The 23,207-nt window shown below is 37.4% G+C and overlaps 1 protein-coding gene and 1 long non-coding RNA gene across 13 annotated transcripts in view; one reads left to right on the plus strand and one right to left on the minus strand.

The window, feature by feature from the left end:
* LOC127505407 (uncharacterized) overlaps window positions 1-19,411 on the minus strand; it is a 29,782-nt gene extending 10,371 nt beyond the window's left edge. For both annotated transcript variants that reach the window (XR_007927701.1, XR_007927700.1), the window contains exon 1: window positions 17,012-19,411. This is a non-coding gene — a long non-coding RNA (uncharacterized LOC127505407). The remainder of the gene's footprint in view (window positions 1-17,011) is intronic.
* Window positions 1-23,207, plus strand: part of nav1a (neuron navigator 1a) — a 263,139-nt gene that overhangs the window by 166,097 nt on the left and 73,835 nt on the right. For all 11 annotated transcript variants that reach the window (XM_051880901.1, XM_051880900.1, XM_051880903.1 and 8 more), the window contains one exon: window positions 3,242-3,601. In XM_051880901.1, the coding sequence (XP_051736861.1) occupies window positions 3,242-3,601 (360 nt within the window). The remainder of the gene's footprint in view (window positions 1-3,241; window positions 3,602-23,207) is intronic.

Below are 23,207 nucleotides of genomic sequence, written 5' to 3' on the forward strand. Positions count from 1 at the left end.
CATAAAGTTGGTCAGCAGCGGGAAGCATGAAGTGCTCTAAAACTTCCTGGTATACGGCTGTGTTGACCTTGGACCTCAGAAAACACAGTGGAGCAACACCAGCAGATGACATGGCACCGCAAACCATCACTGACTGTGGAAACTTTACACTGGACCTCAAGCAACGTGGATTGTGTGCCTCTCCTCTCTTCCTCCAGACTCTGGGACCCTGATTTCCAAAGGAAATGCAAAATTTACTTTCATCAGAGAACATAACTTTGGACCACTCAGCAACAGTCCAGTCCTTTTTGTCTTTAGCCCAGCTCTTCTGACGCTGTCTGTTGTTCAAGAGTGGCTTGACACAAGGAATGCGACAGCTGAAACCCATGTCTTGCATACGTCTGTGCGTAGTGGTTCTTGAAGCACTGACTCCAGCTGCAGTCCACTCTTTGTGAATCTCCCCCACATTTTTGAATGGGTTTTGTTTCACAATCCTCTCCAGGGTGTGGTTATCCCTATTGCTTGTACACTTTTTTCTACCACATCTTTTCCTTCCCTTTGCCTCTCTATTAATGTGCTTGGACACAGAGCTCTGTGAACAGCCAGCCTCTTTTGCAATGACCTTTTGTGTTTTGCTCTCCTTGTGCAAGGTGTCAATGGTCGTCTTTTGGACAACTGTCAAGTCAGCAGTCTTCCCATGATTGTGTAGCCTACAGAACTAGACTGAGAGACCATTTAAAGGCCTTTGCAGGTGTTTTGAGTTAATTAGCTGATTAGAGTGTGGCACCAGGTGTCTTCAATATTGAACCTTTTCACAATATTCTAATTTTCTGAGATACTGAATTTGGGATTTTCCTTAGTTGTCAGTTATAATCATCAAAATTAAAAGAAATAAACATTTGAAATATATCAGTCTGTGTGTAATGAATAAATATAATATACAAGTTTCACTTTTTGAATGGAATTAGTGAAATAAATCAACTTTTTGATGATATTCTAATTATATGACCAGCACCTGTATAGCTGTCACAGTCACCAGTTAGAGTGCCCGTGATTATTGATATTCTCACACAGTCTTAATTTCCCATAGTTCATTGCCCAGGTTCATCAGCCATGATTATTTTCAGGTGTTTGTCATTTGCATTGTTAGATTTGTCTATTTAATGTCTGTTTTTTCTGTCACTCAGGGCTTCCAATTGTTCATTGATTCTCTGTTTTTCTGAGTTATGTCTGCACCGCTTAGCCATTGTTCACTGGATTCCCGTGTTTTGTTTTTTTATGTTCTGCCTGGTATCACAGATTACTCTATTTGCCTCAGCCCTGAATTCAACGATTGTTTAGATTTGACGGTTTGTTTATGACCCTTGCCTGTTTTTTGGACTGTTATTATGGTGTTTTGGTGCAGATCATAACAATAGCATTCCCAAAGGTAGTTACTCGGCTGGCACAGGACCAATCAGAAGTTTGCAATATTTCAACATATAGATAGTGGTCCACTGATATATCGCTAAAGCTGATATACATTTTTAATTATCGACGATACATTTTTTTGCTTGGCCAAGAGGTGTGGAAAGTTGGAATTTTTATTTTGTTTTGAAAGTGCTGAGAATGTCAGTGGCTGAGTACTGATGCACCGGAGCTCCTGTTCTCCGACTTCATTAGTTTACTGTCTTTGTTTAACAGTTCTGTCTAATAAATTATTTAATAGAAATGTTAAACAAAGACAGTAAACTACGAATATGAAAAATATTATTAGTAATAGAAAGGCAAACACTATAATGCTATCACATATACTGTCGGCATTTACATTTATATCATTTAAACAAGTCTTTGAATATATAATAAATATTTAATTCCACAAACTTTAGTGAATCCAGCTGTTAGAAATAAAGTATTTGTAGCCTGCCTAATAACATGTTCACTTTGTGTGTCAGTCTGTCCGTGAAAAATTCACCCAAATGAATTATGCTGCATAACTAAAATTTTGATAGTGATCCCATCGAGAAAAGAAACATTTCCAGCTCAAACAACCCACATTTTTGTACTATAGAATTAGTTGAAATTATGTCCAGTGGTAATTGACAGCATGCCTCAGATTGAACTTGTTTGAACCAGAAACATTCCATTAAATTTGAGAGAACTTTATCCCATTGGTTTTTATACTTTGAAAGTTGAGCTCAAGGACAGCGGGAAATAATCTCCATCCATCCGCTGGGCTTAAAAGTATTAAAACCAAACCTGAACACCTGGAAACTAAATAAGAGCATTAAAATCATTGCAGGGCACAATTCAGGAGGATATGAGTTTATCCAGATGAGGGCTTTAGTGAGGACGGGGATGGGTGGGTGTTGATTCGGCAGAAGGTCAGCCAGTTCCTCCAGCTGCCCAAACTGTGGCCTACTATTTAAAAATCAGAAAAAGAGCACCCAAGAGGTCAGGATGTGTGTGATTGACTTCTTTGAGCAGCGTGTACATCAAGCATGAAGGAAATTAGACATCCTCAAACATGTTTTACCTTCAAATTCTCCTGTGTCCCCATGGATGATGGATCACTTACCAGAGAGTACATAAACACACATTCACAAAATGTGTAAGACTGAGATGAGTCTTGTGATGTGCTGATGAAATGAGTGTGCGTGATAAGCTGACAGTTATATCTGGTATGACGAATGAGTTTGCCTGCACTCTCAGAAATGTCTCTGTGGAATTAAAGAGGTTTTCTCACATTAATTCCAGGCTGAAACCTGTCTAGCCAGAGTCCAAAATTAGCTTTTTTGTGCACCTGCTAGTGGTGGCTGAACTGAGAAAACGAGTCACGTCAGATACTTTTGGTACTTTTTGTATGTCACTTGCATCACTTATATCGACAAGGATTGGAGTTTTATAAAATTATGATTTTTTAACTTACAAGTTTGACAGTAAACATTTAGTCAGACATAGTCAGAAACTGTAATTCCAGCAGTACATGAATGCAACATTAGGAACAACATTTACCCATTGATGTCTTAGCCTAATGTCGAAATTAGGAATTTTTGCTTAAGAAAAACAACAACAACTACAACTACAGAGCCCCGGACATGACATGCAGGAAAAAAATAGTAGGCTAAATCGTGCACGCGATTTACTAATTCGTTCCCTCGATTAACTAAATCGTGCACATGATTTATAACTATAACGCATTACTTTTAAAAGTAACTGTCCCTAACAGGCTCATATTCAGAAAATAAAAATGTAACCACCTTGTCTTGTTGTTGTCTTTCAGCTGTATTGAGAGCAGCATGTGCTACGACAGTGATGAGACTAACGCCCGCAGTTTATCCAACCGCTCATCTCCTCTCTCCTGGCGCCAAGGCCAGTCCAGCCCTCGCCTGCAAGCTGGTGACGCCCCCTCCTCCGGGGTCACCGCCCACTCCCTGCCCATCCGAGCATCTACGCAGATCAGCCACCTGCAGCGCATCCAGCTCATCGAGGGCCTGGACGCCGCGGACGATGACCTGGCTGACCTCAAGTCTGGTTACCTCAGCGACGGCAACCTGACGGGCAAGAGCCAACCAGAAGATGATGACGATGATGATGATGACGTTGATGTAGACGTCGATGATGATGATGACCTAGCCAATGGGTGAGTGCTTGTCACTTTTTTTTACTGTTTGCTGATATTACAGAAATATATATTTAGCGTGACCTCCTGGACTTCTTCCAATTTCTCAAAGAAGAAAATCTGAGAAACTTTTGAAAGATTTTGAAAGTTTTCTTGGCCTTCCAGTCATTTTCCATTCCATTTATATTCCATTCCATATATATATATATATATATATATATATATATACTTTTTTTTGATAGATCATATTTTACTGTACATACATTATTGAAAATATTTTTTATTTAATTTGTACAATACCATTTAAAAGTTTGGGGTCACTGAGTTTTTTTTTTTTTTTTTTTGGAATACATTTATTTACCAAAAACGCATTAAACTGATCAAAAATGACAATATATTTATAATGTTACAAAAGATTTCTATTTCAACTAAATGCTGTTCTTTTGAACTTTCTATTCATCAAAGAAAAAAAAAAAAAAAAAGGTTTCCACAGAAATATGAAGCTGTTTTAACATTGATAATGATCAGAAATGTTTCTTGAGCAGCAAATCATCATATTAGAATGATTTCTGAATAATCATGTGACACTGAAGACTGGAGTAACGATGCTGAAAATTCAGCTTTGATCACAGAAATAAATTACATTTTAAAATATATTAAAATAGAAAACATTATAATAATATTTACACAATATACTGTAACAATATTACAGTATTTATTGTATTTTTGGTCAAATAAATGCAGCCTTTTTAAGTATAAGAGACTTCATTCAACAATCAAAAATCTTACCAACCCCAAACCTTTGAAAGTAGTGTATATTTATTTGTGATTTATTTAATATTTCCACAGACAGATAGATAGATAGATAGATAGATAGATAGATAGATAGATAGATAGATAGATAGATAATGGCATTAATAGTATCTAATAAAAGCTGAATGATTAAGGGCCATCAATCTGCTACGAGTCAAATTTTGAATGATTTCGTTGGCTGATTTATTGTCAGCCTGAGGCCCCCCACAGAGCAATCATGTCACAGTCAGATGAGGGTCTCTTTTGGAGCCATATGTGCCATCTTCAGGTTCCCATCAGAGCTGGCTGTGTCCCCCGAGGGCCCCTTGCAGAGCTAGCTCTCATTTTCAGTGTCACGACACCTGATGTTGCTGAATGCAGCCGTCCTTCTGCCAGCTGCAGCTGTGTGTAGGAGACTGCTCATTGTTGAAGTAGTGTTGAATGCGTGTATGTGTGTTTATGTGTGAACACAAAACGAGGAAATTACAGAGGAAATTAGATGTGTTTGCTTAAGCTGTCAGCCAAGCTTTGATGTTGCCCTCTCTTAAACTGTGCTGTTGGTTTAGTCTGACCGGGAATCGCCGTCAACTGCCACAGAGCCACTGTGAAGTGAGAAAGTTCATGATCCAGCATAAACATCTGAAAGTACTTCACCTTGAGTTTGACACCACTTCAGATTGAATGAGTATTCTGCTTCAGTTGATCACAATCTAAAATAGCACTCATAAAATTGCTTGGATGAAGACAATGAATCCAGTGCCGTGATACAGTACTACAGCCAACCAGAACACATTTGATAATAGCTTATGTTATTTAAAGGATTTTGGACATTTCCTCTTTTGGCCGTGATATCCAACACAATGCAGAAATGGACACCAAGCATATTAATTTTCTGATTAATCTTCATTTGAATGGTCTTGATGTTATTTCTTAAAGGCGACCTATTATGCCCCTTTTACAAGATGTAATATAAGTCTCTGGTGTCCCCAGAATGTGTCTGTAAAGTTTCAGCTCAAAATACCCGACAGATCATTTATTATAGCTTGTCAAATTTGCCCCATTTGGGTGTGAGCATTTTTTGTCTGTGTCCCTTTAAATGCAAATGATCTGCTACTCCCGGCCCCCTTTCCAGAAGAGGGCGGAGCTTTAACATCTTGCAATTCGGTTGTTCAACAGCCAAAATGAGGATTATCAGTAAAAGTGTTCAGCCTTACATTGTTCAAACCGGAGCTGGACACTGATGGAGAGACTCAGGAAGAAGTTACAACTTTTAGAATGCAACTGGACGTTTCTGAATGGTGAGTGGATAAATTTATGTAGTTGCTGTGGAGTTTTTGAGATTCAACTCATCGACTAGCATGTGCCGTCATGTTAATCTTTTGTGCAAATCCAGCGTTGAATTGACCCTCGTTTGTGAAGTAAAATGACGACATGGCCACAACACTCTACTACTACAACTTTTCCTCTTCTCTAAAGCAGCCCAACATGGCCTCACCCCCTTTGTTGCGTGTTCTCAGGGGCAGGGTTTATGTAAATTTTAGGGTTAGTGATGTCACTAACCCGGGAAGAAGCTTGTTGTAGTCCCTACCAGCCGTTTTTTGTAGTCCTAACTTTGAGCGTTGTAACTTTGCAGACATTTATGCTCAAACAGCAACATTACACACTAACTAAACTTAAAGTGAAATCATAATCAACATAATCAAATTGAAAGTGAAATCATAATCAGAATATTTTTATTTAATTCATACATAACAGTTCAAAAGCTTGGGGTCAGTAAGAAATTAATACTTCAGCAAGGACATATTAAATTGGTCAAAAGTGACAGTAAAGACATTTATAATGTTAAAAAATATTTATATTTCAAATTAATGCTGTTCCATTGAACTTTCTATTCATCAAAGAATCCTGAAAAAAGTATCACCGTTTCCCTCAAAGATATTAAGCAGTAAATGTTAACTGTTAAAGTAACTCTTTTCAACATGTTTCTTGAGCAGCAAATCAGCATATTAGAATGATTTCTGAATGTGATATAATAAAAAGACAGTTTACCATGAAATAATAGCAAAAAAAGTTTTTTTGTTATTTGTAGAAGAAATACACTGTGCGTCCAGTGTTTTGATGACATCACGCTGCACTTCAGCTTTTCATTAGATTTTCTGTCCAATCAAATGTTCTCTTGAACCTGAAGCATCCTGCACCCTACATTATAAATAGATGCTGCTGCGGCTGAAATCGGTCACTTGTTCACACATTTACTATTTTCTACATGGTGAATGGCACATATTGCGCTATATAGGGGATAGGGAACGATTCAGACACTGTAAATATGCTTTCCGTTGAAGCGAATGAAAGCTGGTTTCACGTTAGTGTCACGCGAACCGCCGCAGCTTCGGTCCAAAGACACGATAGCACAAAGCGGATCATATGTTGGCACAGACCACAAAACGTATCAGACCATTTGAATTCTGCATAGAATGCTGTATTTTAAAGCGATATGGAGGAGATTAGGAGGAGAAACGGTTAGAGATTAGGAGGAAACTGAGGCTTTACCAAGTTCAACAGCTCTGGACGAACTGTGATATAAACACAACACTATTGGCTATTTTTAAAAAGGGAAGGAGCTGTTTGATATGTCCCGCCCTGTCTTAGTGGAAATTACATCAACACATTGAATAATGCTGAGCATTCCAAGGCACTTCAGTGGTCTTTAACATACAGCGTGACCGGTTTAGCCTGATTCCCAAAACAAATGACTATTATGAGCCTATTCTTATAATGAATGGTTCAAAAGATAATAGTTAATTGTTTGAATCAGTCTGCAACACTGTATAATTAAGAGCATTGGCAGAAATACTATTTATTTATCATTATTACTCAAATGAATCAGAATAAAATGGAGAGTGTGTGATTAGGGATTGAAAGGTGAAGTCTGGGCTCTAAAAAGCTACCGACAAAATATCCTGATGCTGGTTAGGACAAAAATTCAGTTTTACAGGAGGAGATCATGTCCCACTTGGTTCGGAAATGTTGTTACATTCAATCCCATGAAGAAAATGTCATGTTTCTTGTCCTAGCCAAGCTGAATTGAGATTTACTTGCCTGAATAACGTTTACGTGGCAGTATTTTTGTGCATTTTCCCTCACTGTCTTCTGTTTTGTCAGCGCCAGATGTTCGACGGACAGTCTGATCTACTCTAGAGATTTATATTTGTGTTTGTCTGGTTGACTAGTTTTCGATGACCAGCTGATTTGTATTAGTTTGTGCTCCGCTGTCCCTCTGGGAGGCGTGCTGAGATCTGTCCTGAGTTGCCAAGGTGACTGAGTGCAGAGACAGGTCATGAATGTGATCAGCTCATTACAGCTGAACACCTGAGCAACATTTACTGTACCAACATCCTGACATGTGACCTCACATGATGATTATTAGTGCAAAGTTATATTACACCATTTTAATAGATCTTTAAAATGTGTGTATTTACATTTGATTAAGGATAGAAGTGATTTATTAGACATAAACAGCATTTTCTAATGGCTTACTTTGAGTTATGTAAATGATATGCAGCCTCTCAGAATAAAAGACCCTCACATTTGAATATACATGTTCAGAAAGCAGTGCAGCACATGTAGAGCTTAAATTGTGACACATTTCTCTAAGCTGTGCAGGAGCGCGGTTATCTAAACCCCTTCTGATAGCTCCTCCCCAGGTGTGTGTGTGTTGCCGTGGAAACTGAGTGATTTTTGAATACTTCTGTTTCATATAATCTTCCTGTAGTCTTCTTCTGTCAGCTCAGCATTTTACTGTAATGAGGTGAATGCAGTGGATGATGGGAATCGGGATTAATGAACATGAAACAGCTCGAAGTTGGCAAAACCGGTGTTCTGAGTAATTTAAAATAACTGATTTCTTGCTTAAAATGAACCCAAAGTATGTTGGAAATTAACATTTATTAATGTTTAATAAATTAACATTTTATTAATAAGTTTAATGAATAATAAACAAACATTTATTAAATTGCTTATTAATAAATGTTCACCTTTTGATTATTATTGTTGCCTGTAGTAATTATTTGTCTGGTTTTTAATTTCCAACCTATTTTGGATTCATTTTAATAGTTGGATTAAATAAAACTACCCAGCACTTTGGGCAAACATTTAACCCAACTGCTGGGATAAAACAACCCAATTGCTGAGTTTGTCTATTTTCAACCCAGCTGGGGTTGTTTTTAACCCAACATTTTTTAGAGTGAACTTCATAACCTGTAAGTTGATGAAAACATAATGCGATGCACTGCATTTCTAATGATGGATAAGATACGTATGTCTGACAATCGCTGGTCAAAAAACCTTGTAACTCCATAAATGTTAATAATATAATGGCATGCGAAAGTGTCTGACCATATATAAAGCCACAATATCAACTCTGACAACAGTGTTTAATTATTTCGAAAAAATACAGTGCCTTTTCCATTTCCTGAAAAGTAGCGGTTTTGGACTTACAAGGTTTCCGCCCAGCAGCAATTTCCTACAAACAGAGATTTCAATTCATGAACATTTACCCAGTTTATTATTAGACCCTAAAATTACATCCATTTTTGCACAAAACAGCAGTTTGATTATCCTATTTGCAATGTAATTAGACCCCAAAAATATGCAGGGGGTAGATAACCATCTAACATCGACCTCTCAGTCACAGTGTGAGTGGAATTCATTCTTCAAATGTCACAGAGAAAGAGCTGTTCTGAAATCTAGTGAGATCCCTAGCTAGACAACATTAAGCCATAAACAACCTGTTCCAACAGGTAGGTAATATCCATAGGCACTGATTTATGTTTCTGCCGGTGGGGGCCAACACTCCTAAACACTGTGCAGACAGCTTCATTTATTATAGCAGAACTTTGAGATCGCAATGATCTAAGATGAGTGACAGCATTTCAGTGATTATAAAGGAAGCTCTCTTTGCACACTTTCTGCCATGCTTGCTTTTCTGTTCAAATTAACAGTGGTTTATAAATGCAGGCGCTTTATTAACCATTAATTTATCAGGGCTGTTTTACAAGGAAATTCATAGGGAGTGTTTTACAAGGAAATGTATGTTTTTAAAGGGGAAGCGCTTCTCCTTAGCCTTACCCTGAGATGGTTCACCCTCTGCCTATGATTACAACACACATTCTTTCCATGAGTGTTGTCTCGAGTTGCTCTCTCGCCGATATATACCTGATAATTTAGGAGTTAATTACATAAAATACAATTTATCATTGTGCAGGAAAAAAGTCAGAAAACAGAAGTCACTATCTTTTGTGTCATGTTGTAATGCTAAATATAATGGTAGAATTGTGTGTTTTTTTTTACGACCTGATGTGAGATCCACCAATCAGAGAGGTTCCCAAATCCCAATCGGATTTTTGATTGGATAAAAAGAATGGAGAATAAATCGAATTTTCGCATGGGTGCTCACGGCCTATAGTAATATCATTGTTTCCTTCCAATACAGTACATAATTTCTTCCCAAATCTAAGGAACATCCTTGTGGGCATCCTTTACAGAGAAGGCAATCCCAGAATGCATTAGTTAAAGCCACAATGACATCAAAATTGACAAATTCGTTGTACTTTTTATTTGAGAAATTTATTATAAATTATTATTATTTTCTTTAAATTCATGTGCCCTCGTAATCTTTAGGCTGATCAAAGTAACTTCCCCTTCCTCTTGCAACAACATCTTTTCTCTTCTCTGATGACGTGAGAAGAGCAACCTGCCACTCACATGAGATCCACCAATAGCAAACCACAACCATCTAATCAATTCCACACAGACAAAATCAAGCCCCGCCCTCATTTGTTCTTGTTCAAGAAGCACTTCAAATTCTATACATCATAAAAGAGAGAGAGAGAAAAAAAACTTGCAACTTCCATTTCATGCCGAATTTAAAAACTTACCCAAGATGGAGGACAAGTTCAGAGAAACGTTGATTCTAAACATAAATAATTATTCATTCTGTTCAGAAAAGTTCTGCTTGAAAATACTGAAATATAATTTAAAATGGTGGATTTTACCCAATATTGAGTGCTTTTTAAGTTTTATGCAATAATATAGATTATCACATTGTTAGCTTAGCGACATGCTAACATCAAACCGAATATCGAATGAAATCAATTATGAGTTTCATGTGCATATATCACAAGACAGTCACTATTTGTGTGGCATACAGCGTTGCGGCCTATGTAGTGTGTTGCAAATCAGTTGTTTATGAAGTTCCCTTTCAGGAGGTGGTCTGCTAGGGTTTGGAACAGTGCTGAGAGGTGTGACAGAGAGATTTGTGACCCTTATAAGATGTTGTTTATATTGGGTTCCTGTTACATAGTGCTCAATAGCCTCATAGTGGCCTGAAACGACAGCGTCCCCCATGCGCTGGACAGGGGTCATAACTCTGGCAGTTCTAGAGCTCTACATGGGCTCCAGTGTGTGTCCATGACAAAGGACTGCACACATAAGTGTTCCTCTCAAATAAAGACCAGAGAGTTCATGCTAAACTAACCCCAGGCATTTGGGGGACATAAAGATGTCATATTCTGGAATTTCTCTTGCCTCATTTTCATTTCATGTGTTAGAAATACTCCACAAAACATGGACTGTTCAGGCAGATAATAACAAATATGGCTGCAGCTTTGATTTAGGCACATATGAAGTGTCGTGGGGGGACGTGTTTTAGATATCCAGCAGGGGGTCCCTCATATGTACCCATGCTCACTGAAGCAGGCCAGGGAATTCTGGCGCCACCGTGTGCAGCTCTCGCCTGTTGCTATAGCAACTCCGACCCACAAAGCCATCGTCAGAGCCGTGTGTTGGTTTTGAACTAGACAAAGACAGCTTGTAGGAGAGAGTGTGGGAGTGTGTGTGTATTTAGGTCAGTGGTTTTAAGTGGAAACAGCCATTGTTGTGACAAACATATCAAGGACCCATGTTTCAATTAACTCTAATTTTCAGTAAATGAACACTGTTCACCATTTAATCTATGGATCAAAACAGCACTTCGGTAATGGACATGCAGTGGTTTTTCAATTACTTCCACTAGAGCTGCAAGATTAATCATTATAAGATCGCAATCTTGTTTCAAACACCCACGAAATCTTGTTTCTGAATGACATCGATTCGCCTGTGTCTATTAAACCTTTGAAAAATCACACCGGATCGTTCAGATCTGTGTTGATCAGACAGAGAGAGCAGTTGTCATGTATAGGTATGAAACAGCTTCACAATCTTTGACAGTCTTTTCAGCCACATAGTATCATTATTTCTGTGTTATAAATATTCATATTATCGCAGAAGTATTGGGATGAAAGTTTATAGTTCAGATATAAACACTGATGTCTACGGAAGCAATCAAAATAGAGTACATCACCTTTTGAAAGTAATTTGACGCTCAAATAACGATTGTATCGATTAAATAGTAACACCAGTAGGTGGCGACAAGTGACTGTTAAAACTTATTTGTCTTTGAATCATTCATTCAAAAGATTCATTCAAAAACACTGATTCATTCAGTGATGAAACGAGTATTTATGAGCGAGTCATTGAATCATTCATTCAAACCAGTTTTTAAAAATAATTCTTTCAGAATAATTAAACATTTTAAAAAGACTGCAGCAATTACCATTTACTCAGAACCTCTAGTAAGTAACATGTTATTTTGTTTAGTTGTCTGTTCAAAATTGTGGGAGAATCTTGATCTCTGTTTAAAAAAAAAAAAAAGTGTGATTCTCAATTTATCCAGAATTGTGCAGCTCTAACTTCCAACTGAATTAAATTTGGATGAGAAAGTTAGTGTTTATCAGGAAGAATGATTAGTTGCCTTTTCAGAAATGGATGGTACAGTGATGTATCTGATGGTAATACAGATTATAATAATGTTTGATTAGCATATTCATATCCCATTGTATTTATGTGGCTATTCAGGTATTTTAAAGAATATTGTGGTATTATCATCATGGTAGAGTCCAAAAAACACCATATTAAGGTGTGGTCACATTAGGGAAAGTTAGCTAAAAACAAAGGTCTCTTCTCAATAGTGTAGCGATGTATGAAGCACAGTCACTCTCAAACTAATCGCTTGAAACCTGAATCCAATGCGAAATCTCCATGGGAAAATTTTTCCAAAATGTTTCTGAAATTCCAGATGTAGAACCTGATTTCACCAATTGCAACATGTTCCTGGATAGACATCTTTGTTGATCCTGGAACAACATTCCAATCAACCAATCATATTTGAGGGATAGGTTTACAGTTTAATGTCAAGTTTAGGCTTACAACCAGAGTTTCAGTGTTAGTCACCCATCATTTCCCTATGATTTTAGGGATAAGTTATGGGTAGGGTTAGGTTTAGGGGTAGTGATAGGATTAGGACTAAATTTCAGATAGGAATGTTATTCCAGGATCAAAAAAATATGTGGACCCAGGAGCGCATCTAACTCAGCAAAATCAGGACGTGCATTCCAGATCTTGTGGATTCCAAATGACTGTATTTTGCCTGTTAAAATTTGCCAAACAAAAGTAAATGTGACCGGGCCTTTAAGGGCAATTCACACCAATAACTATAACAATAGCTATAACTACACTGTAAAGAAGAAAAAAAAAAATGATTTTAAAGTAAAACAAAGACTATTGGAATACATTTTACTGCAAAATTTATAATTTCTCTGTGAAATGTACTAGCAATTTCTGATTAAAAAAAATTGTTTCAAAGAAAGTCCTACAATTTTTTCAATTTAATTTTTTTCAGTATATAAAGTTTTAATAATTTGTTCTAATTCTATGAAAAATTGGTCCACACCACAGCTATAACGATAATGACACAGATGAACGATATCATTGGAATCACCTTCCTAAAAGCATTGTTAGCCAACTATGGCCACAAGTTCCACCGTTATCGACATAGTTCAACTAATCAGTGTTTACCGAAACCATAGTTCCAACGAACTTTCGCAAACAGCATCGCAAACTTGTGTGGTTGGAACGACAGCTCTCCACCTGTGGTTAGAAGAATGCATGACATGTGGACTTAATAAATCCTTTTCTCGAGCAAAATAACAAGCTGACATTCAGTACAATCTATATCTTTTATATCGAATAAATGTCATTTACGTCTTTTAGTTTGTCGAGAGATTTAAAGCGCCATTTCTGAAGAGTGCGCATGTGTGTGCGTGAGGGACAAAAGGGCAAGATTATTTTGAGGTTTGTTCAGAACAAAAACAAGTCTTCATGAGGAACATTTTTTGTCTTTATGTAAAATTCCAGATTAATGAAGCAAAATGCGTGCTTCATTAATGTTAATTTTGACATTTTGTTGACAACCCCACACATAGCAGTCAGATAGCTTTAGCTTTAGCTGGCTCATCTCCATGGTTACCATGACAAAGCTTCCTGCCCAGCAGGAAATCAATCTATTCTGGACTAAGCTTCCCCTCAGGGCAAAAACCGAACATCCTATTCCACTGAACAGAGTTTTACATTGAGACGGATGTTCCAAGTCTTATTTTATTCAATATTTGGTTCATGAGGTTTAATATTGAATGTATTGTAGGTAAAAGCAGATACAGTCATGTGTGTGTCCAAATGAAAGGGTTAGTTCACCCAAAAATGAAAATTCTGTCATTAATTACTCACCCTCATGGCCTCACTGAGCCATCGGATTTCAACAAAAATATCTAAATTTGTGTTCCAAAGATTAACGAAGGTCTTACGGGTGTGGAACGGCATGAGGGTGAGTAATAAATGACATTCTGTACTTCCCTCCCCCAGGATCAAGTAACTGATTCCCACAGGAGGAGGAAACTCTTTAAGAGCTTCATTAGCCATGAGTTCCTCCCTCTGACAACCTTGTGTCGACTACCTGCACAATGTCAATAATGCTAAATGATTTATGACGTGCCACATGCTGATCACAAAAAGGCCTAGAGCCTCGAGCATGTGCAGTGACCTGCATTCAGTTAGATCACATTCACTGAAGCCTTTTTTTGTCTTTTATGTTCAGCAACATAAAGGAAATCACAATGCTTGTAACCATAGGTGAGGCTAGAGCCAGGTGAAACTGAACAAGGCTTGGCTGGAAACTTGTCTTCTTGCAGAAAAATCACTGCTATCAGGGAGGTAAAAATATCCCACGATCCCCGCAGTGTGGTCATCCATCATGTCTGAAGTTTTAGGGCGTAATTGAGAGATTTAGTTGCTGTAAGGAGGATGACTAATGTATTTTAGGATGAGACACAGGATGACTCTCTCTGTTTCTTTCCCCTCTCTTTGCCTTTTTCCTTCTCTCTCAGACGGATAGAGTCTCCTGGTTGATGGTTGCCCCTTGGGTTGATCATTCATTTTTTACGTCATGTATAATACATGTCACACCACCCCCCTTCATTCACTCTTTGTTATCTTTGTCTCTGTACTGCCCTGATGCAGATTATGAGGATGAACAGCAGAGTTCGGCAAAATTTATACATTTTAAGAACTGGTTCCCTACACTCTAAAACATGTTGGGTTAAAAACAACCCAAGTTGGATTGAAAATGGCAAACCCAGCGATTGGTTTAAATGTTTGCCCAACCTGCTGGATAATTTTATTTAACTCCACTATTGTTTAAAAATTACTGTATTGCTTGCTTAAAATGAACCCAAAATATGTTGGAAATGAACATTTATGTTAATAACATGTTTAGTAAATTAACATTTATTAATAAGTTTAATGAATAATAATTAAACAGTAAACTTTTATTAAATTGCTTATTAATAAATGTTCACCTTTTGTTTATTATTGTTGCCTCTAATTTTGTGACTGATTTTTAATTTCCAACCTATTTTGGGTTCATTTTAATCAAGCCATATATTCATTTTTAAACAATAGTTGGGTTAAATAAAACTGCCCAGCACGTTGGGCAAACATTTAACCCAACTGCTGGGTTTGTCCATATTCAGTCCAATTTGGGATGTTTTTAACCCAGCACCTGTTAATATTGACTTCTAAAATCTAATGGTACTCAATTGTAATTCAGGAATTAAAGTGGAATTTAAAAAGCATTCTCAATTAATTTGTGAATAGCACACAAGTTCTGTAACTGTCATGACTTAAAAATTGTGGAAATATGTAAGGAATAATTGACGACAGAATTATTATTATGCTCACCTGAGGTGGTAATGAGTCAATTATCCCGCTTATACTACGGTTATCACACCTCAAGACATAGCTCAGATGTATTTCAAGACATTTGTCAGGTTTTTGTCCTTAAAATGCTTTTGTGTTTAGGACTAATTTCTTACGCATCTCATCCCACGCCTCCATTTAGCATCCCGTTGCTAATTCCAAAACGTCATTTTAGAGCTAGTAATGGAGGCTTAAGTCATTTATAGCTGACTAATGCAGTTATTAATGCAGTTGTTAGAGAGAAACAGATTAAGCGTGTGTAAATTACCTGAGTCTGTGAGTCTCTCAACAGTGTTCGGCATCAGTGTCTCTACTTATAGCGAAACTGTAAGTTTATCTGCTTCAAGAACAGCGCCGTTATTACCTCAAGAAATGTCATGTAGCTATAAGTTGCTAAACTATTTTACTGATAAAAGCGTCAGAGCAGCACTGACAACACATTTCTGTGCAAGTGTGTGAATACTGTATGTGTGTGAGAGAAAGCTGGGGAAAGAGAGTATATGCTTTCTGTACTTAATAAAACGTGATTTTTGATAATTTGTCATTTTTATCCTGTTGATTACTATATTTATTTATTTGCTTGGTCAATGTCGTTGTGGGTTTTGTTTCTTTTGCTGTTGTAGGCTGTAAGGACCTTTTGAAATAACTGAAATCATTTGGGGAAGTGATATTGACATGTAATGCGGTCAAGACCTGCCTGGAACTACTTTAGCTGTGCGTTTCCCTGAAAATAATTGCACACTGTAGAATGTTCCTCAACCAATCAGATTCAAGCATTCAACAGCCCCATAGTATAAGTGCTTAATATTCTGCTCTTTAACTCTGTGAAATTTGCATAATGGTGGTGGATATGGTTATCAAATGAAATGAATAATTATGGGGTCATTACATGCAACTGATTATATCAAACACGGACTGTCATGCCATAATGCTTATAATGCAAAGACTTAATTATTGACAATTACGTACACTCAGATTACAGATATTTTCCTAACCAGATGTGATGTATTAAATGTCTGTTCAGGACAAACAGGATGTCAGTGGCTTGTTTTGTATTTATGTGGCATTGTGCTGTGAAGCCCTGCCCAGAATGGAATATGATTGATCCAAAATCTGGTGCTGCATAAGTAAAATTTTAACACCAAATTTGCTCTGATTTGTTGTAATTCTGTCATGTTGCACAGCGCTATCGCTTTTAGTTCCGACAGACAAAGGACTTGTCGCTGGAAACTTCTCTCATTCAAGTAGTATATTCATATCTTAATCAACTTTACGTAAGTACCAGATCTCATACAGCCAAACTCAAACTGCATGTGCTGCTCATTTTTCTGCTGTATTAGTTGTCTAGACATAATCCTAAATTTCCTGTTTCCCTTTTCCTCCTCCTGAGGGGTCATGTAGTCGCTGGACAGGCTTTCACCACCATCCACACAAACAGACAGTCAGCCATACCTCATACAGGACGTCCTGTGCAGCAGGTAGAAACCCAAGATCCCAGTGAGGTCAAAAGTCACGGAGCAGAGGGGCTGTGAGTTGTCGTGGTAACCTCAAGCGATTGTTATTAGTCAGTTAGGGGGTCTCTGATCCGTAAGGAGACCCACAGAGAAGAAAAGGCTGTAAAAAGGAAAAGATATGGCTGAAAAGGAAAGTAAATATGCGTCAGAGACCCCCTCCCCCCCCCCCCCCCCAGCCAACACATCCCTCTGAATCATCATTCAAACGCTACATGCTACTTTGAAACACCATCAATCCCAGCACCTTCAGAGACTGAAGCCCCTTTCCACCATGACAAGCTTTGTACACTATAGTGTGGAATAAATCATCTTGACTCACCAAGACCGCTTGAGTCACAAAAGTACTGAAATTACATAGTAGTGAGCAAGTGTTAGTCAACTTTAAACTTTAGTCTGTCATTCATTCACTCTGGTGTTTTTTGTGGCTTGTCTGTTAGCTCCTAAAAGTTGACAAATTGAACTTTCAGTACATTTAAAATTGTATATTTTGAGAAAATGGAACAAAATCATTCATCTTGCACTCAGATATAAATCTAGCCACCATTTCATGGTTTTTAAAGGGGACCTATTATGCCCCTTTTCACAAGATGTAATATAAGTCTCTGGTGTCCCCAGAATGTGTCTGTGAAGTTTCAGCTTATACCACACAGATCATTTATTATAGCTTGTCACATTTGCCCCTATTTGGGTGTGAGCAAAAACACAGCATTATTGTGTTTCCCTTTAAATGCAAATGAGCTGCTGCTCCCGGCCCCCTTTCCGGAAGAAGGTGGAGCTTTAACAGTTCGCGCTTCAGTTGCTCAATTACAACAAAGCTGGAGAATCTCACGCAGCCAAAACGAGGATTATCAGTAACGGTGTTCAGCCTTACATTATTCAAACTGGAGTCGACACTGATGGAGAGACTCAGGAAGAAGTTACAACTTTTAGAATGAAACTGGACGTTTCTGAATGGTTAGTGGATAAATTTATGTAGTTGCTGTGGAGTTGATTCAACTCATCAACTAGCATGTGCCGTCATGTTAATCTTTTGTGCAAATCCAGCGTTGAATTGACCCTCATTTGTGAAGCAGTCTGGCGTAAAATGACAGCATTGCAATAACACTCTACTACAACAACTCTTCCTCTTCTCTAAAGCAGCCCAGCATGGCCTCACCCCCTTTGCTGTGTGTTCTCAGGGTCAGGGTTTATGTAAATTTTAGGGTTAGTGATGTCACTAACACGGGAAGAAGCTCGTTGTAGTCCCTACCAGCTGTTTGTTGTAGTCCTTAAAAAGCGATTTCTGTAAAAGAAAATATCTCCCTTTGCATTGAACTTTGAGCGTTGTATTTTTGCAGATGTTGTTTATGCTCAAACAGCAACATTAACACTATCTAAAGTTAAAAAAGTGAAATCATAATCAACCACCCCTTTAAAGAGCATAAGTGCAAGAAAAAATCTTCAGTCCATGAAAAGCCCTGAACTGTGTTGTTCAAACTCAGTGATGTTTCCAGTGTCTGTGCACACTTAAAGCCAAAATGCTTTTTATATGATAATGACATCCAATCAAATAATATTTGATGTTTTATGTTTAACATGTTTAATGTTTAAACATGTTAAACATAAAACATGTTGAATTTTTGTTATCAATGTATTGTTTGGCAAAAGTACATTAAAACAGTAACAACCATAATATAATAATAAAAAAATAAAGGAAGAACAAAGAAAGAGAAGTTTAGTAATAATAACACTCAAAGTGACACATTAATAAAGTCTAGCAGCAGCTAACTTTAAAGAGCACATCTAAATAAAGATCTTTCCATTTGTGGAAACACAAAGCAGTGTAAATCAAACAAAAAAAAAATAAATAAAAAAGTAACAGACCATGAGACCATGGGATACTAGCGTTTTCTCATGAGATCAGGTTGAATTGTCTCTAGAAAACATCTAGAGACAGTTCAACCTGATCTCATGAGAAAACGCTATTATTTTACAAGATGGCAATTTTGTATAAATTCATATGATGTGATTCGTTCGAAAATGTACAATTTTAGCTCTAAACCTAACCATCAGTGTGCTGTAAGCAGATCGTATGAGAAGAAAACATATGAATGAAATGTTACAAATTCAATTAGCCACCAATTCGGCAAAATGTAAAATAGTTACAAATTGCTTTGAGATTGTGTTGGACAATTCAATATATCTTGGGTGATAAAGATTGAGTAAATTTGTAGCTGAACAAAGGAAACAATCTTAAGAAACTACATTTATAATCTAAGAGGCATTAATTATGTTCTGTGATTAACGTTTGTGTTAAATAAACTGTTGATTTGAGTTGTCATGTTTATTTATTAGTGGACCTGGGATTTGAACCAATTATATGTGTATGTGTGTGTGTGTGTGTATATATATATATATATATATATATATATATATATATATATATATATATATATATATATATATATATATATATTAGAAATGTCTTGGCTACTACAAAATACTAAAACTTAAATTAAAATTAAATAAAAATTAAAAAATAAAAGCTTATTATATATATATATATATATATATTAATTTTTTTTTTTTTTTTTTTTTTCTAACAAGTCTACTGTTGTCTAAGGCATCTTTTCAAGTTTATCTATTACATTTGTATTTAACTTGAACTGTATTACTGAAAATCAATCCAAACCAGTGTTGTTACTGATTTAAAAACAATGACACAGTGAACTAGAATGTTTTTAGAGTACTGAGGCCTGACATGAGTCACAACCGGGAAAGAAGGAGGCAAACATCACCTCCTGGATAAGCAGAGTATTACAGCTTCCAGGCGTTGTGTTTGCCTGTGGCATGACGGATCAGATGAATAGACAGTTGAACTCCACAGACTCCCCAGAGCTTGAGCTGATTACACATCATCTCTGTGTTTGTTCGCATGTGTGTTTGTGTTTTCTGCATGACTGCACTTATTCGCACATATCAGGGAATACATTAGCGTGTGAGTTCATGCATCTGTAGTGGAAGATCTGATTTAGGCCCAAACATATCAACAGTGATGCTGTTGTTGTGGTAATGTGGAGGCTGTTCATCTGTGTGAAGAATATGCATGAAGACAAACAAGGATATTCACAGTACTATTGGCTCCGAGTCTTGTCTGTGGGTGTCATACATCCTAGCCTCGTTTTCTCAAAGAGTTCAAGAAGAGAAGCTCATCAGCCTGTAGTCCTGTAGTGATGCTGTGGAAATGGATGAATAAGCTCGGCTTTGTGGTTAATAATGAGGTCACAGCCCAGTCAAAGGCTTTATAAAGGTCAGTCTCTTTTAACTTGCCTCCTACTCCCTCTACAGGACAACATGTGTAAGTGCACTTGGCATAATGTCACAACTGCACAGACTTTATATCTTCTTATTGCTTTTATATATAAGCAATAAAAATATATTGTCATTGTCATAAAATCCTAGCATCAAGATGTATAGTTTTCCACAGGTAAGCACCACTTCCATTTTCCTCAGAGGTTTAGTTGTCACTGACTTTATCTGGTGATTTATGTTTTTCATTCTTTTTGAATCAGTTGATTCGTTCACAAATGACATTTGAATCTCTGCTGTGTTTCAACATGTTTCCCGTCCAGAGGTTAATTGAGGTCTAATGATGGCATTCTGATGTTGTTCGCTGGTGATTTTGATTGTAATGTGCCATTGTCAGAGTTAATTTAGTGAGTGGGAGCTGTTAGCCGTGGGGGGTAATTGGGGTTGTTAGTGAAAAGGCGTAACCGGGATGAGTCATTAGGTCCTGTGCTATCTTAGAGCCGGTGGGTATGAGGTCATTTCAACAGCTGGAATCAGTCAAGGTTTCCCTGACTCAATGCGACGATCAGACATGAGCTGCTAATTTGAGCCAGCACGCATAATGTACCTCCACCCTGTGTGTGTGTTTCTGCCCCGACGCAGCGCGGGACCTCTGATACTGCAGGACAGTCTCTGGGGGTCATGCAGCAGTCAGCTGTGGTGTGTTTGTGTGTGTTTTCTGGGTGTAACCTGCACGTTTCTGACTTCAGCTCATTTTCCAGCACTGCTCTGTCGTCTGGGAGAATTCACTCCTGAATATTAATAATACACCACAGCGTGCAAACACTTGATTATTAATGCATGAACCCGAAATAAACGCGTACATGTGATGGATGCATGGTAGTATGCATACTGATTTTTATTTTTATTTTGAACAATTAAAGCAAGTCACCACATGTCAATAGGGTAAAATTTTATCAAATAGATATCATCAGGCTGTTTAGTCACAGCACATTAAAGGGAACCTATTATGCCCCCTTTTACAAGATGTAAAATAAGTCTCTGAGGTCAGAGTGTGTATGTGAAGTTTTAGCTCAAAATACCCCACAGATAATTTTTATTAGCATGTTAAAATTGCCACTTTTTGGGGTTGAGCAAAAACGTGGCATTTCAGTGTGTGCCCTTTAAATGCAAATGAGCTGATGCGATCGGCTTAAGAGGGCGGAGCTTCAAGAGCTTGTTCTCCCCTGTCAGGATTCAGTCAGGATGCACTATAATGTCAGAAACTGCGAATATATGCTGCATGGAGATAGAACAGGTATAGTTTAGTTTAATTACGGTTATAACTTATTGTCGTCTTGTTTTTATCCACTATATTAGTACAAGCATGTTTACTGATGAGTTTTATAATGTTTATTGTACTTCACACAAAATATTAAGCGACCGTTTTCTCTCTAGAAAATCACTGTAAGAGCTTAAAACACAGTGCAAGTGTGCATTAAAATGTTATCCATAATCTCTCTCTCTCTCTCCCTTGCATTATCATCAACATACACAGCAAAGTACACAGAAACACTCGTTACAACTAACAGTAAACAAATATATAAAGACCTTATGCCTTTTCGGGTGGTGCTTAATAAACTGGTAAACTTTATATCCGTAAATCAACTCCGATGAACTGTAATAAAGTGCTCTCACCTTCATTTCTGCCATATCCAGTATCACTCTGGAGACTGTATGTTTTGTATTGTCCCTTTGTATTGACATTCGTTCACAAAGCAGTCCGGTGTGTAATGATTCGCGCAGACATAAACAAATTTCGGTAGAGTTGAGGGAGAAATTTCTTCAAAAACAAAATGAATCCACCTCGTCTTCAGCAGCTCAGATTTTGGGAGTAAATGGAGAGAGCTATGTGGATCAATCCATCCAGCTACAGAACACCTAAAATATTTGGGAGACATTCTCATCAGTGCAGTAATGGCGGACTGTACAACTCGCTGTGAACGCGCTCAGGGCGGTTCTATGTTAAAACGGCAGTGTCTGTCAACATTTGTGGGCGGGGCCTGTGGCTAATGTGACGTCACATTGCCAGGGATCTGGAAACGGCTTGTTCTGAGAAACTGCTTATGATTTATGGGGATTAAAAAAAAAAAAAAGAGTGGGTGGATTTTTATCATTATAGGGTGGTTGTGTACACACACTGCCAACACACATTTATGTCCAAACACCATGCAAAAGTGAATTTTACATAATAGGTCCCCTTTAAGACAATTGTTTTGTACTACAAGTTTCTGAAATGTTATTTTTAAATATGTAAATTAGGCATTATTTCATTAAATATGCACTAATTTGCATAGAACAGAATTTTCAGAACAGAAAACTAAACATTGGATAAATCCAGGTTCAAAATTCATGGTTCATTTAGGTGACATATTAGAGTTAAAGGTTTTTACCAAGGGGATTCTCTTTTTATAACTCCATAAATCAGGAAGTACTGTACAACATCACCATGTTTTCTATGAAAAAAAGTTATATAAAACAATCATATATCAAATGATATATGAACAAACCCCTCTATAAATCCTTCAGAATATACACTCACCTTGCTAGTACCGGGTTGGACCGCCTTTTGCTTTCAGATTCTTCTTTAAGGTGCTGGAGGTCATTAGTGAACTCATCGTCATGTTCAAGAAACCAGTTTGACATGATTTAAGCTTTGTGACAGTGCGTTATCCTGCTGGAAGTAGATGGCACACTGTGGTCATAAAGAGATGGACATGGTCAGCAACAATACTCAGGTAGATTCTGGTGTTTAAACAATGCTCAATTGGTACTTAGGGGCTCAAAGTGTGCCAAAAAAAAATATA

Source organism: Ctenopharyngodon idella, chromosome 22 (assembly GCF_019924925.1).
Source record: "Ctenopharyngodon idella isolate HZGC_01 chromosome 22, HZGC01, whole genome shotgun sequence".
Classification (NCBI taxonomy): Eukaryota; Metazoa; Chordata; class Actinopteri; order Cypriniformes; family Xenocyprididae; genus Ctenopharyngodon; species Ctenopharyngodon idella.